General features: G+C 30.3%; 1 protein-coding gene across 6 annotated transcripts; it reads left to right on the top strand.

Moving 5' to 3' along the window:
* The first annotated feature begins 470 nt into the window (after positions 1-470).
* LOC145041229 (agamous-like MADS-box protein AGL70) lies at positions 471-14,094 on the top strand. 6 transcript variants are annotated; one of them, XM_078989225.1, is made up of 6 exons: positions 471-786; positions 13,067-13,136; positions 13,211-13,269; positions 13,399-13,495; positions 13,620-13,661; positions 13,770-14,094. In XM_078989225.1, exons 1-6 carry the CDS (start codon positions 590-592, stop codon positions 13,914-13,916), a joined length of 612 nt encoding a protein of 203 aa, XP_078845351.1. In that variant the 5' UTR covers positions 471-589; the 3' UTR covers positions 13,917-14,094. The 6 variants fall into 6 exon arrangements, with proteins under 6 accessions (XP_078845351.1, XP_078845352.1, XP_078845349.1 ...); XM_078989226.1 differs by having other exon boundaries at positions 476-786; positions 13,402-13,495; XM_078989223.1 differs by having other exon boundaries at positions 478-786; positions 13,088-13,136; positions 13,578-13,661.
* Positions 14,095-17,601: the final 3,507 nt, after the last annotated feature.

Below are 17,601 nucleotides of genomic sequence, written 5' to 3'. Positions count from 1 at the left end.
TTGTAAAATAAGTTCAAAGTTTTAATCAGGCTAATTGGTAAACATTCATTTGAATGTATCTGTTGCTAACTGATATATTATAACTTGTATGAAACAAGTTACAAACTTATAATAAATTAATATCTACCTTTAATAACCATGCATTAGGTTTAGGAGAAAACGTTTAAAGAAACTAAACAATATTAATTATTATCTGTAAATGTAAATGTAGAGGTAGCCAACGATTTTTCTCTTAAACCCTAAAAATATATGTAACAATATTACTGGTTCACTTCATAAAAATTGATAAAACTAACATCATTTGAAAAGACATAATACAAATCTTGAACAGGAGAAGTCTATTTTTTCGTTGCCGACATTAAACGACAAAGACTTTTAGGGAAATAATTATATAAATAATAAGGAGTAGTACGGACTAAGGTCATCTTTCACAAGGTGCATTCGTTTCAATCGCTTACAATAGTTTGCACCGGATTATACATATATATAACAGAGAGATAAAAATAGTATTTTAGTGAGAGACGCCGGTGATCAGAAGTTAGAACTTAGGGTTAGAAGATTGATTCATCCATCGGCCGGGAGAGAGAAAATGGGGCGGAGGAAACTCGAAATTAAGCGGATCCAAGATAAGAGTAGCAGGTTAGTGACATTTTCAAAGCGGAGAACGGGATTATTTAAGAAAGCACGACACCTGTCCGTGATCTGTGATGTTGATGTCGCCGCTTTTGTAATCTCCGATAGCGGCAAGCTCTATGAGTTCTGCAGCGGTGGCTATAATAGTAACAGGTGCATTTCGTTGTTTTGTACATTATCCAGCATGATTTTTTTGATTTTCTTTCCGAAAAACTGTTCCTACATATGTGTTTTTATTGTATCTTTCTCTATACATGCTGTTCTAATTTAGATATAAATATGGGATCTCTGAACTACATGATGGCATTTCTAGGGTTTTCACAACTGATTTTTTGTCTGAACTAACGATATGTTTAATGCCATACTCTTATAATTAGAAATGCATGTAGATCTTATGGTCCATTTTATTCATCCGACTATCCAAGTAGTAATTAACCACCTATTCTTGGTGGCATGTGGAGATTCAAAGCCACTTGTGGTGAAAATAATGTACATGTTTGCTTAGTATCTGTTTCCATTTTTTCCATGATAGTAACAACATATATATGTCCTTGTAGGTTTTATAGTATACTAACTAGTTGTTACTTTGGTTCAATGGTTTTGAGCACGTTGTTAGTAGGAACCTGAGGTGTAGATAGTGGTTACACATTGATTAGAAACACTCTACTCTTAACAATTATTAATCATGTTATTTATTAGGGTTAATGTTGAAAAAAAACCAACTTCACTATCTAAAAGTTCCACTACAAATTCTCTTAACTATTAAAGTCTATCAAGTATTTCACTCAAACCAATTGTCACAATCACTAATTCCTAATCAATTAAGTAATTATCATAAATCATTTGACAGTAATTATTTTTTTTCTTCAAACTTGAAGCTTGATTAAAAATATATAAACAAGTTAGCATTCAAGCAATGATTTTATTCATAGAAATTAATAAAAACAAACACAACTCATTCCTAATTAACTAATAGTACCACTAATTAAACCCATTATTGGAAATAAAAGTTTAGCTACGCATCTTAAACTAATAATATAGATTGTACTAATGAATTAAAGGAGAAAATTGATGAAAAATTAACAAATCAAAAGTTGCATGTTGCCTATGACTAATCCCCCTCCCCCGACCCCCACCAAATGAAAAAAAATCCCTCAGCTGTTAAGTTGGTTTTTTGAAAAATTATTGAGTACCTCATAAGGGTGGTGTATTTTTCGTTCTATATTTTGGCGATAAAGGGCATGGTTCATGCTAAATTAGCATAATGTTGCTTGTTTAAACACTTTTACTCCTTGCTTAGGGGTAGACTGAGCATTAGGAGACTTTCCAATTTTGATCTTTTAATGGACTTCTTTAAAAACTTTGTTCAACTTTCGGGTGTTACCTCAATTTTAACACAAAACACAAAAATAAAATCATTTTTAAAACATCTTTCATACAAAGTGATATACTTTAACACTATAAAAAGATGTCAAATCATATTATATAATGTTATACTTACAACGAAACTATAAAATAATAAATTCGGGTTTTTACATTACATAAAGACTATTAAAAGAAATCACATATAAGTCCAATATGTTATTTATAAGTAGATAGCTACCCTTATTTCATAGGCTTTGGGTAGTTGTTTGTACGTTGTCGAATTGAACCTTAGTTATAACAGACTCTCTTGTAAAGACAATTACTCATCATATGGACAAGATGACCATATTTATAGCAAATGTTCTATCATGCATTTTTTAGCATGATTCTTATTACATTTGGAACAATTTGGTTTATCAAGTGTACTTACGCCTTCATTTAATGGATTCTTGAATGTTTGACTAGAGTTCCTCCATTCGAACTTTCTTTTCTCATTTAGATGACGATTGATTGGTACTTAACCATGCTTCTGAACAAAGATTTTTAATTACATGACTTCTTGAGAGGTTTTGGTCAACATATATTGACAAAATTTCGTAAATAAATTCTTAAACCTTGCAGAAAAAGACTACATTACAAGGTTATGTGACCACCTTATCTATGAATACAATGAAATTGGTGTTGCTTATATGATACCATAACTAAATGGAATAGTTTTAAATCAATGGAGATCGTTTAACTTTAACATAGTTGAATCAAACCATACTCGTTGATTGAGGGTTCATTGGTAGGTTTAAAAACAACTTTCCATGCCATCAAGACAACTCATAGCGGCTATGTGTCCTCCTTTTCTTACTAACTTAGAAGGACTAATAGTTGTGAGTTCTTTGTAGTTGCATCCATGAGTATAGAAATTCTCACGATTATGTCGATCGATCCATGTTTGTAGGGATGAGCAAAATACTCAAAAGAACCGAATCGAGACCAAATATGAAAAATGGTGTGGTTCTTAGTTCCTATTTTTCATAAAAATTATATTTCGGTCCCACGTTTCTCGATTTTTTCATGTTTGGAACCAGAATTGATTTCCTAACTTTGAACAATCATAACTTGTTCATACAAATTCCGAATGAGCTGATTTTTTTCCCAACATGCAGTTCTATGTCTATGATATATTATAATATTATGAATCACCTTAATTAGTTAAGACTTTACAGAGTTAGACAATGCTAAATAAAGGTTTTTAAGGATGTTGGGGGTTGTTTACAACTGTTTGAATAATTTTTTACCCAACATTGAATAGCCTTAACTTGTTAATACGAACTTTGAATTAGCTTATTTTTTCCAACATGTAGTTCTCTATTATGGCTACTTTTTAGGTTGTTGAATTACCTTAATTTTCTAGGATGACTTAGTTACATAACCCTAAACATGAGCTTTTGGGGTTGTCTCTAACATTTTTCAGAATAATTTGTCTAACTTTAACAACCGTAAGTTGCTCATACGAGTTCCACATGAGCTGATTTTTCCCATTATATAGCTTTTTACCAATATACATTAGGGTCGTTTTCCCAAAATAGAAAACTTACTAAATAAAAGTGTTGTTTTTATATAATTTAATCTAATGTCGACTAAAGATTTAAATAACAATAAAAATTTATTAAATTAATTAACAAAACATAAAAATAATACATAAAAGATTACAAGATTAAAGAAAAGAAAACTTACAATATGGATCCATGGATATGAGATCCTTACACACTTCTATGGAATTGAAAAACTTCTACAACTTGAAACTCAAATACAAAACTAAGGAAATTTAAAGAGAGAGATGAAATTTTACGGATGCCTTCTTCAACTAGGCAAGACTCTATTTATAATCAAGCGTAGGACTTGAAAATCGGACATCAACTTGGTTCTTTACTGGAAAATGTTTTTTATGTTTTCTTTCAGCATAAGAATCATTTGTCTTTATTTTCTCAATCAAATTCTCTAAAAAGTGACCGTAAAGATTCCACTTGATTTGTAGAGATTCTACATTCTTTGGCTGGATTTGGAATTTTTTTTATTGATTTCGTATTTTTTTCGTTCTTCTTGCTAAATGCACCATCTTTGGAATTGATACTTGCAAGTTCATTTGTTAGTTAATCTCCTTGTTCTTCCAAACTAGGATTGATACCATCCATATCCTCATTATAAAAATATCACTGTGAAGACATATTATTATCATCTTCCATACAGAATTCTATAAACATTTTTTTTCTCTTTTTTGGATTAGTTTATTTAATTCATCATGGGAAATGATTGGATTTTCTCTTATTATTTTTTTCCGTGTAATAGACTATAACAACTTATCTTCGTTTTCGCATAGTTATCTACCTCATAAGATTTTAATTTTTTATTATTATCGTGCTCTACGATAACAACCATGACTTGGCCAATAACATATTTAGGGTTGAATTTTTCCACCATTTGACATAATAGGTTCTCTTCAAAGAGAGAATATTTGCATAATTTTGTAAAATATATAGTCTATTGATCGTTATCCATGACACCTCGTATTTTGATAGTCAAAAGCACGAATTTGTTTAAAAATAAGAACATATTTTCCCTTTCTAGATCTTTTTGGAAAATTTCTTGTAGATGGCACAATCTCTCCCATGTTGATAAGAATCAATTTGAAAAATATGTGTTAAAATCAAAGTTTTTAACAAACATAAAGAACAAGCTATGATTTCTTGTTGAATTATGATGACGAAAAACATACTTCCATGCTTTGATATAATTATAATATGTAATACTACATTGGTTTTCAAAATTTTCGCTTGTTATAATCCTTAATTGGTATGGGCTTGTACCTCATTCATTCAAGGGCTTTTTTTATATTTTTTTTATTTTTCTATTCTTGCCTTATTGGAGGCGATTTTTTCCTAACACCTCTAGATAATTTTTATTTTATGATGACAAATCGTGAATCATGTCATTTTCAAAATCTATTCATAACAATCTAGAGACAAGGTTTTTAACCTCTTTTTTGTAATTTATTTTGTTGATTTCCAATCAGTTCTTAATATGAATTCTTCATTTAGCAACTCCTCTTGGAATTTGGATATACATTCAATAATAGAGAGCATCTTTTTTTAATGGTTGAATATTTTTGGGAGCATCATTCCACTTACCAGAATTGAATAGGATCAATTCCTCTTTATTTTTGTGAGGATTTATTTGTTTCAGAATGCATCTGCATCACATCTGATATTAAAAGCACCTATTTCTACTACATTTTCCGAATTATTATTGGCGAAAAGCATGAGATTTTTTTTTACTTTAAACTTACTTAATTTACAGCTTTCATATGTTCTCCACAAGAAGAAAGATTTTTTTATAAATGACACTATCTATAGTAAGATCTTTATAAAAGTCAAAAATATAATTTATGTTTCTTAAAAACCTTTGTAATTAAGTTTGATCTTTAATCTCATCAGACAATTTATTTTCAAAGTTTATAAATATGTTAGTGAGAAGTTTTTTTCCTTCTTCAATTTCATGACTAAGGAAACAAACGTTTCTTTGAAAAAAAAAATTTATTTTCTTTCATGAAATAGTCAAAAGATTATGTTTGATAGTTTAGAAGAAAATATTCAAATGTTTACAAGATTGATTACTATTTTTAGAAAATATCATAGTATTATCAATATAAACAATCAAGTAAACATGTGATATATCATTCATAATATTTTGAAAGAGACATTTTTTTAGTACAAATGACATAACATTTCATTCAAGGTACCATAAAAGTGGTCTTTCTTTTTCATGAATTTGAATTTGCCAATATCTTGATTTTAGATCAAAATTTTAAATAAAATAAAAGTCTCATCCAAAGACTTAAAAGGTCTTTTTTTTAGGAATAGGATATTAGATCCATTTTAATTTAATTAAAAGGTTTATAGTTTGTCACTAATCTTGGGACCCATCTTTCTTTTTTAGAATTGTTGTTTACATAAAATGTCAACTCCATGAAGATTTACTTTTTCTTATTAAATATTTTCTAATAATCCTTGAACTTCTTTTTTACAAAAATAAATCATCACTTTATTCTTTTGTATACGATGAGCTTTTTTGCAAATATATTTTTCATTAATTTTTTTTTATGGTAGACGAACCACATGTTTTTTTTCCTCTTCGAGAATGTTGAAGGAATTTCATTACAAATTTGTTCTGTCATTCTATTTTCTAAAGTTCTGATTTTTTTTTTCTTTATTAGAAGGGTTTTATAAATTTGTTTTTAGGTTGCAAATCTTTATTACTTCTTCTATAAAATTTATGTGATTTTCTTTAAAAAAACAAGTTCCCCTTTTAATTCATTTATTCTACTAGTTCTAAGTTTCATAATAAATTTAAATAAAATTTTCTTCTCTTACAAAATTATAAGTATTCAATTAGACTTTATTCTTTCAATAGGTTTAATTTGGTGTAGGAATGAATTTTCTAAAATTAAATCCTGCGATAATCTATTTATAATTGTAAAATTTTTCGTTAAACATATTTCATCATTACAAAAAAATAAATTAAAAACATTTTATTATAATATCATTTTTTTTCGTTAGCTATATATAGTGATATTATTTTTTATATAAACTTATCAAAATATTTAGTTAGGATTAGCCATTCTTTTGTACAATTTATATCAACACCACTATCAACATATATATTAGTTCTGAATTATATGCCTTATTTATAACTAAGTTAATTTTAATATACCATTTTGGATAATTTATCTCTTAAAGAAGGAGGTTATTGATTTCTATTTTGTTTTTTAAAATCCATTCTTTAGAAGATCTTATATAATAATTTCTTTTTCTTTTTTCCATCTTATTAAGTTTGGTTTTGATTCCTATCCTTCATTCTTTTAGTATATTTATTTCATTTCTCAAATCATTAATGGTTGAATTTTTGGTAGGTTGACCATGAAATTTGTTTAGAACTTCATCTAAAGATTATTAAGTCTTTCTATTCTTTAATTTATTATTTTGTTGTTGTTTTTCATGTTCAATAAGTTTTGTTTAAAGCATCTCATATTTTTGAAGTTCTTCTATTTGTTCAACTAAATATAGGATAAACTTTTGTTCATTATTGAATACATTTATGTTCAAACCATTCATATCTACAATAAAATCTTATTATTACAGTACTATTTTATGAGCTTTTTGAGATCATATATGAACTCTCACTATCTATATGGTTACCAATGATTCATTATCAATGTTTTCTATTAATTCTCAATTTCTTTTTTATATTTTCATCAATTTGTAGTTCTTAAATCTTTTTCTTATAATCATTCTTTCTTTTAGACCAACAATAATTTGTATAGTACTTTTTTTACCATAATTATTGCAAACTATAGCCTCAAATACTCTTTTAGATTTTCCATTTTCAACTTTATTAGGTTCTCTTTTAAACATTTGTCATTTCTTTCTTTTATACGTTATGGTATTTTTTTACGTAGCTTTTTTGATTTTCTGAAGGGACCGGTCTCTTTAGTACAACACAAACAAATTGGCCACAAAATTAACATGTCAAATTAACTAGTCAAACCTCCACAGTTTATTCCTTACCTGTTATAAGGTAGGCTCTATGTAACAAGGATTAAAAGCATTTTACAACCTATATAGGTTGTGTTTGGTGTGCCACAACTAGCTGAAAAGCTAGCTTATTTTTCGAGTTTTTTTAAGTTCTGATGTTTGGCAAGCCAAAACGTAGCTTATAAGCTAGCTTTTTAAAAAGCTACTTAGACTAGCTTTTTAGGAGTTTTTTTTTTTTTTTTTTTTTTTTTTTTTTTTTTTTTTTAAATTTCCAAATATACCTCTTAATTAATTATAAAAACACATTTTTTAAATGTCCTTCTATGTTATTTCATATTCTTCAGCTAGCTTTTCAGTTAGTTTTACCAAACATCATTTTTTATCGGCTAGATTTTCAGCTATAAACTAGCTTTTTTATTAACAGCTAGTTTTTCATCTATCAACTAGCTTTTCAGCTAACAACCAACTTTTCAGCTAGTATGCCAAACATAGCCATAGTCTATAATTACTCAATTCAATAACCTACTTCATTGTTCAATGATTTAATGTTAAACATATTCTCAATATACCACTTAACTTATTTGCTTTGCTTTTACCCATAAGCACACTAACAAACATGTGCCCATATGTAACTGAGTATTCAAAGGTTATACCTAAATGAGTATTCAAAGGTTATGACACAAGTATAATTTCTTAGTAAATGCTTATTTCCTATGTTTGCACTTTTACATGCTTCCATGATTTTGTTTACTATTTATTAATGAACATGTCACTTAACATGGAATTCAAAGGTTATAAAACATAAGTATAGTATTCTTAGTACATGTTCATGGCATCCTTTTGCAATTTTACATGCTTCTATGATTTAATGTTTATTTTTTTTTATTTTAGCTCATTGCTTGCGCATGGTGTTCTGATTGGCTAGTGTTGATTGACTAGTGTAGCAGGAATTAGGTCCGTAACTCGCCACCTAGTTGGATTTGGGGACTTGGTAGTAAACACCCCTCAGACTTAGTTTCTCAGACCAATTAGGTTGTTTTGGTGGAATTTTATTGTATATTACATAGATTATATTAACTTCTCTCTCTCTCTCTCTCTCTCTCTCTCTCTCTCTCCCCCCCCCCCCCTTACAATATATATATTCTTAATCTGGCCTTAGGGGGGCAATTTAACAATGGTAAATGGAAATGGCAAGATATTATCTAAATTATTTAACACTCATATATGACTATAATGTGAAGTGTTTTAATCTTATTTTTTCATAATAACAACAAATTTTTGTAGAGTCGCAATTATGAATTGATATTTTTTTCCATGGGAGTATTGAGAATCCTTGATGGAATTAATGCCAAGATGGAGACTCCAAAAGTAAGAAACAAGACTTTAATTTGTGGAATCGACCATTTAAGGCAGTCTGGTTTGTTACTGTCCATAGTGGTGTAACAATTTTGTGTCTCTTGTCGAAGCAAAACAGTTGGGTATCAATATCATGAAGGGAGTTGCTTCACAAAGGATCAAACTCAAATACACAGTTAACTATGGGGTGCCACACGATATACGTGCAAAGATTAGAGAGTGTGAAGAGATGATCACCCTATTAGCGGTTCCAATAGATGGCTTCTAACTCGTGCTTATGTTAAAGTTTTTCACAAAGTATGTGATTTCCAAATGCCTTTTGCTAACTCAATAAGTATCTTCATGGTTTTTAGGAAAAGGGTTGTTAAGAACGAAATGAATATGGTATACATTATGCAATTTAGTTAGGGCTTCGAAACAAGTCCTTTTATTTAGTGGATATAAAGGAGGAGTTAGGAAAAATTATGATAATATAAATAGTCCTAAAGAAAATCAAGCAACTTCATGGTGAGTTTAAGGATGTGAGGCATAAGGAGTTTCCTAAGAAGCTTCCACAAGACCGAAGGTGGATCGAGTTGGAACTAGATTCCAAGCCAACTTCCAAATCCCCTTCTTGTATGGCACGATCATAGTTACAATTGTTGTAGAAACAACTTAAAGATGATAAGGGTAAATTAACCATCGATGGACCTCTATGGTTGAATGATCTTATTCTAACAAAATATGATTGATTCTTAATGAATATGCATTGGTTTTCAAGTTTTGAGCAAGGTCATGGAGATAAAACAAGTATCCTTTTAATTTTGAAATTATTTGATCAATTGGGAACAACCTAATATTTCTCTAAGCCTAACTTCAGACCAAAGTACTATCAAGTTTAGATTCCGCAGAGGACAAATAAAAAATGATGTGTTAAAACTTAAAAGTATGATTCCTATAAGTTCTTGGTCATTCTTTTATGTTAAAAAAATCCACTTATTCCATAATTTGCATGACAAGTTTTTGGTGATTTACTTGGACAAAATCAACGTTTATAGTCATCTTTATAGGAGCATGTTTTTCACTTGACACGTGTATTATATGTTTATTTGTATAACGAGCTTTATGAGAAATTGAAATGCTTATGTATGTAGAAGCAGATGGAATCTTAGGATACAAGATCAATATTTATGGTCGAGAATGGGTGAATCCAAAATGAAAGCTATTGGATATTGGATGGGTCCAACAAAGGTTGAGTAACTTCGATTTTTCTTTGGCATGTGAACCATTAATAGAATTCTATCCAATGATGCTTGAGTCGGGTAGATCCTTTTATGGATATCTTGAAAAATAATTAAGTATGGGAGTAGGATGCTAATTGTTAAGTAGCTATCCAAGAGTTGAAGGGTATCGTAATGTGAGAACGAGTGATGAGACTACTAGATAAGGCTCAATCATTCAACTTACATATAGATACATCAGACTTTGGGTATGTCCTATTGCATGAGACACTCAATTGCATTTGAAAATCGAAAGTTGAATAAGTTGGAGTGGTGTTGTAACATTCAATGAAAAGAGATGAAATGTGATTATACATTCCTTGCGGATTTAAGGCATGATTTGCTCTGGAAAAGTTTATGATCTAGAAGTATAATATTTTCATGAGCTATTTCTAAACCTAAAAAATGTTGAGTCCAAATCAAGCTTCAAAAACGATTCTCTATTGTAATTTCTTACTTACTAGAGTGAAACCCCACAAAGACAAACATAGTGACAAATGCACTAAGTTGTAAGGTGGAGATTGCAATAGTTATGTAATCCTTATTCTTTCTACATTACCAAATTAAAGAAGTATTAACACAAAATCATTTGGCTAAGAATCTAATGGAAATGGATCGAGAAAGGAAAACTTGATGTTTTTTGATAAAAGGGTGACATGATGTTCACCAAGGGAGATTGGTTATTCATGCCTAAGTATGATAACCTTACGTGGAGCATTGCCAAAGAGTTTTGATTCCAAAAGTGTTGTACTTGCATGGATAAGACAATCATTAACATTGATCTAATACTTATTGTCATATGGAATGATGTAGAAGTAGACGTTAATGTGTTTGGTGTAACACAAAGACAAAGTCATGCTATGCCAACCAAAAGTATTATTAGCATCATTACCAACATTCGCGGGTCCATGGGAAAGTATACTTATGGAATATATCACATGATTGCGAACCTTGGAAGGATGTATCAACATCATTGTGGGCATTGATCAATTATCATACTATGCATCTTCTATTGTAGCGTCAGTCAGTTACATTGTTGATGAGAGGGCTATTGGGGTATACCATAGATGATTATCATAGGTGGTCGAGATCTACGATTCAAGGGTAGTTTTAGACAAAATTATTCAAACAACTAGGAACAAAGCTAAACTTTTTCATAAGCTTCTATCCTATGGAAAATAGAGATGGTGAGTGTTTTACTTTAGACATAATAATGGAACAATATGATTGGCCACACCTTATGAACGGAATATAATGACTTCTTATAAGTCGGAAAAGGAATGGTACACAAGAGCCTAGGGCGCCAATGTGAATGTCTTTTCCCCGATGATAAGGATAGTTGGAAAATCTCATACCAACTCCAACTCCCGCCTAATTTGAAGAGCCACTCGGTTTTCTATGTGAACATCTGCAATTCATATTACAAAGACTTGGAAGACCCGATTGAGGAGTGTCTAAGTAAGCACCAACGATAGTAATGACCTCTTTCAATCAAGAGGTTGGGGAGATTTATTTGGACCTAACTACAAGGAAACAAGGAGGAAGGCACGATGGAGACATTGAGCTTGTAGAAGGATATTGAATAATCGTCTTCAAGAAGCAACATGCTTTAATTGCTTTCCTTTATGTTTTCCAAAAAGCCTCAAGTATAATAAGGCTCCCCCATTTCGTTTGTACTCGTTCTCTAAGTCATTCAAGCATTTGGCTACTTGGCTTTGTTTCCTTTATTTGGTGTTTATGACCCATAGTTGGCTGAGTTTGGGGGACTAAATGTTGCATGGTGAGTTTGAACAAGTCCATTAGATGGTGCTTGAACATAATCCTTCTCTCTCTCTCTCTCTCTCTCTCTCACACACACACACACATAATATTTACCAACATAATTTTTATTAGTAAAGGTCAAGGGTGGTCATTCATCCTTTACACTTGGGGCTTTATACTTCATGCACCACAATTTGGTTTTGGACTAATTTTTTTATTGAGAGAATTTCATATATGTACTTCTTAAACATCAAAATATAATATTTGACTAATGTAGTTACTTAATACCATACTTACCCTTTATAAAAACCTTCAAAATATCATATTTTCCTAAATCTTTGTTTACAATGTTTTTAATAGTTAATAATCATTTTTATATTTTAGAATTATTATAATAATTAAAAAAAAACTTTAACTGCATTATCCCTACGTCTATAATAATTAAACATTACTTTTAGATTGTTGAAATCATGCTCTCTTGACAAACAAAATGCTTCATCTTTAGACCTCTCCATGGAATGTATGTATATTGATTGTTTAATTTTTGTTGTTGGTGAATATTGTCATGATGTAGATAGATATCCATTGATATTTTGATATTTAATATATATATATATATATATATATATATATATATATATATATATATATATATATATATATATATATATATGATATTTTGATAATTAGAAAAAAACATATACAATACTTTAAAATTTTATGAAGGGTAAACATGATATATAGAAATTAAGTTAGGAAAGTATGATATTTTGATGTTTAATAAAGAAATATACAGAATTCTTCCTATTTTATTATGACAATGTGTCAATTACTTCAATCCTTTGTAGTTAAAGGTTGTAATCTAATCTTTGGATTTGGATGTTATCTAACTGGCTATGGTTGTTGTAGAGCTTATTATTCCTTGTATTTTCAGGGCTAAGCCCACAGATAGCTAATCAAGCAAGGCCTTTGTCCTTTGATTCCATTTATAATGCAATCCATTCTAATCAAATACTAAATTATGCAACACAACCAAATACGGTTACCATTTTTAAGGTTACAAGTAATCATTAGACTTAAATGTTATCTATCTAACCAGCTATTGTTCAGTGTGGAGCTTATCCTTTCCAGGTATCAGGCAGAAGAGAGAACCACCCAAGAAGGAGCTTGTGAAGATATGGTAAGTAATGACTATAATTGTCTATTCATAACTTGATCTCACCATATAACATTAAATTTGCAAGATATCTGTAGGCATTTAACAAGTCCACAAGATTCCGAACATGCAAAGAGCTTCTAAAGTTGGTAAGAAGGTATATTATATATATACACATATCATGGAAGCACTAAATATGTCTGTATATGATGTATGGTCAATCAAGTAGTAATATAGGGATCATTAAGTAGTTTCAAAATTCAAAGATAATCCCAGAGCTTGACAGCAGGGTTGACGAAGAACCAAATGAAGTCTCTGTGGGTGACATGACAAAGTTAGAGGAGGAACTTCATGCTGCAATTTTGCATACAAGATCTAAAAAGGTGATTCATTGTCTAACTAACTGATTTTCTGCTCTCTCATTGAGTCTGTAAATTGACAATAATTATAATATTGTTTGCACAGACTCAATTGATGATGGAGCGTATGTCGAACTTTCATGAACAGGAAAGGAAATTAACTGAGGAAAAGGAAGAACTGAAACAGCAGGTAAATATATATATACGTATCTTATTAACATGAAAACTGCAATTGTTTCACCTCAATCTTGTTGTGGAGTTGCCATGGAAGAATTATTGATGAGATGTCGACTTACAGTTACAGGTGGCATCAGCAAAGAAGAACCAGAAAGATGATGTTGATGATGGTGGTGAAGGTCTTGACCACTCTGCAAATAGCCATAGTTATGACCAGACCAATATATATCCACCACAACCACTTTTAACACTTCCTCTCTTCAAGTAGTAGATGATGTTTTGTTGTATGTAGATGATGTCTTTAGAAAGCCAGGAGATATTAAATATAAAATAAAAAAAGCCTCTACTTCCAATTTCTATGCATGCCTTGGTTTGGTTGGTCCCTATTATAAAAGTTGTATGAGAGAATGGGTATTAACTTAATCGAGAGCTAGTATTGTGTTTAATGATGTGAAAATGCAAGTTCCACATTGTAAATGTGACGATTTTCTTCGTATTGGGTGTTTATCATATAAAATAATAATTTATTTGTGGTTTAAATATATAAGGTGGGTGTCATGGAGATGATTAGAAGGAGTGTGGTCATGATGTGTAAGTGGAAAGAGTCATAATGGTCAACTAGCATGGGAGAGCTTCACCTGGAAGAAAGGTTTGTTTTGAGTAGTTTCGTGTATGTCCCATTGTTGGTTAAACGGCCAGGCCGGATTGAGATCAGAACAAAGTTATTCTTGTAGTTGTATGGGCTGAGTTTGTCTTTTAATCTCATTGTTCCCATAACCTTTACAGGAGAGGAATTTATAAAGTGTAGCCACTTTTTTAATCATTTTCCATAAGATAGATAAAGATTAAGTTTTTTTCAAAAACTAGCCATAAAAACCACATATGTGGTTTCGTCGAGCCATCTACAATTTCAAATTTTCCATTAAAAAAAAAAAAAAAAAAAAGTTGGATGGTCATTTCGTCCATACATGAAATCGCGTATGGCATAATTGTTTTTTTTGTTTTTGTTTTCTCTTATCTCACATGTGATTACATCATTTTTTTTTTTTGTAATATCATATTTGAACAGATTTTGGTATCAGATTGGAAGCTTATTTACTTAGTATGTATTTTTTTTTTTCTAATTTTTTTTAAATGTAATCTACATCATCAGGGATATCATATAAGGACGCCTACAAAAAGCATAGAAAAGTAAAAAACCGAAACAATAAAAAAATTAAGATGAAAGAAACAAAACGGTATGGCTTTCGCTTTTCTTTTCGAATTCCGGGAAAAAAACGAACAAGAAAGATATAGACAAGATAATTACAACATTGTTAATGAGAACCTCGTATTTGAATGTGAAAATAGTTTAAATGGGTTAATAGGCTACTAAAGAATAGATGGGTCATGATTATGCAGCCCATTCAAAGCAAAATGAATGCATATATGCCTGGTTTCAATAATTACTTTTGGTTAAGTTATTAAAAAGCTCGACTTTTTATTTATTTATTTATTTATTTGACATTTAATATGTTAAAATCTGATTATAGATATTATATTATAACACTTGTGATTTTCAACTTTTTGCAAATAAATAAATAAATAAATAAGAAGCTTTGTATATAACTGTAAATCTACCTCAAACAACTTTAAGTACGTTTTTTGTTTTTTATTACTTTCAAAATAGGTTTTCCGCTTAGAGTAGCGACCATGGAGATGGTTTTATTATCTTCTATGAATATGAATATGTACAAACGTCTTTTTTTTCTTTTTTTTTTTTTTTTTTTTTTTTTTTTGCTTTTTGCTTTCGTTAAAGTCATCGCTTTGGGGATTAAAACGTGGGACCTCCTATATAAAGATCCACTATATGTAATAATCTGAAACTTAGAGAGAGTTGACTTTTAGTCACATATTAACCAATAGGGCAAAAGGGCCAATAATGAGAATTAGATGAGATTATGAAGTTGTGACTTTATGAAAATGGATAATAAGAGTTTTAGTCATTAATATGAGAGTAGATGAGTAAGTTCAAGAGAAAGAATGTATGAAAATATGCATTTTTGGTCAAAATGGTACAATGAGAATTTTATACTTTTTAGAACAGCTTTGTAACTTAACAGATTAAGACCCGTATTAAGTCAGTGAGATATGACTTAACAAATGTGTAGAATATGTTCCCACCTTCGTGTGGATATAAATAACATAAAAAACGAATAAGAAACTAAGAAGTTATGAATGTTAGAAATTGGGACAAATTTGTCCCAAAGCTTGTATTGAATCAGCCTAAAGAGCTACACTCAAGCAGTCATTGCGGCGTGGTGAATAAATCACCACGGTATGGTAAGAATTATGAAGGATTCAAACATGTTCGTCTGATAGAGAAAGAAATAGATTGAACTTTATCGCGGCGTGACAATATGTTCCCCATGGCACGGTGGCACAAAGTAAGCTGCCTTTCACTGCGATTCAAGTGGTCACCATGACATGGTAACTAGACGATTAAGAGGCTATTAAAGGTGTTTGAGGCTTGGATTAGAGATGAAAAGCTCATGAGGTAATCATCTTCTCCATTTTAATATAGTATGGTTTTAATGGTCTTTTTGATGAATTGAGCTAGCTATATTATATTAGAGTTAGAAAGCTTTTTACTAGTGTTAATGACGATGTTTAGATGCCTTAAACAAGCTTTTTATGTAATCCCAGGAATGGGATCAATCCAATAAAAGTTTGGGTTGAAACCTTAAGTAGTGATTATGTTTAATTGATGTATTAGATGTAGATTATAATGAATTAAGTATAATATGATGTTTAATTCATTAATTGATTGAGATTAAGAGATAGATAATGAAAAGATAGAGTTTTGATCCATTAAGTGGTCACTTTGACCTTAAGAGTCATTAAGCTCTTAATAAGCTAATACAAGTAATAAGAACTTTTATATATGTATGATTATGCCTAAAAGAAAGAAGATGGATACAGAATGCATCAATGGCAGAGTAGATGAGAACGAAACAATTAATCTTCACCAACTAACAAGGTGAGTTATTACTTTCACTCTTTCTCTTTAATTTATTTTATACTTTTTATGTATATATGTATGCATGTGATGGAATTTTAAGGTTACAAATTCTATGTACTTGCAAAAATTCTCTGAACACTTAAGGATATATGCAACCTAAGGATCTATGTCCTTAAAATTAATAAAAACATACAATGAACTACTAGAACACTAGGTCATAATTATAATTCATGAGATTAGTGTTACATGCCTTTCGAATTGTTAATGTAAACAATTCTCTGAATTATTCATTGAACTTAGAAAGCAAGCACCAAAGCATGATGCCTCTAATGACTCACTCCTAAAACCCTAGAAAACATAGAATGAAGATAGGTGAGAGGAAAGAAGAAGAAATTTCATTCTCCCCTTTGTGTGAGGTAAAAGCCATGAAAATTAAGAGCCATGGAGTCCTATTTATAGTTTGCATAACTTGCAGATGAATCTAGATTTGAATTAATTAAATAATAAATTTAATTAAACGATGTTCATTTTCACAATTCCCAATTCTTATTGTTATTTAAGATGTAGCCAAATTCCATCTTTACATGCATGGACCTTCTGTGATGTCGAGGTTTCAAAGTCAGATAGACTGGGCTATCGATAATGTAGAATGTTTCACTGGAACTGGATATTTGAAACAATTCCATGGTTATGAAGTTTCAAAATCAAGGTACATTCCTTGGACATTTCTCTTGCATTAAAGTTTCCAACTTACATGTAGACTTTACAACCATCTCCCATTATGGAAACATTTCCATATTCCCACATGCCCATCAATTCTGACCAGCAATCATCGCAATCCAAAACATGTCACTGTGGTTCGTCCTAAATAACATCATTTTCTAACTATCCACCATCACCCAATCTTTGGTAAACCTAAGAATGTTCTTGACAGTTGTTTAACAACTTTAGT

The sequence above is a fragment of the Lactuca saligna genome, chromosome 4 (assembly GCF_052625555.1).
Source record: "Lactuca saligna cultivar CGN05327 chromosome 4, ASM5262555v1, whole genome shotgun sequence".
NCBI classification, from domain to species: domain Eukaryota; kingdom Viridiplantae; phylum Streptophyta; class Magnoliopsida; order Asterales; family Asteraceae; genus Lactuca; species Lactuca saligna.
Note: the sequence above shows the minus strand (reverse complement) of the source record. Positions and strands in the feature narration are given on the sequence as shown.

Coding starts and splice junctions, on each gene's coding strand:
- LOC145041229 (XM_078989221.1), top strand. CDS start 590: ATGGGGCGGAGGAAACTCGAAATTAAGCGGATCCAAGATAAGAGTAGC. Junction 787..13,066: donor GGTGGCTATAATAGTAACAG/GTGCATTTCGTT, acceptor GCTATTGTTCAG/TGTGGAGCTTATCCTTTCCA. Junction 13,137..13,210: donor AAGGAGCTTGTGAAGATATG/GTAAGTAATGAC, acceptor AGATATCTGTAG/GCATTTAACAAGTCCACAAG.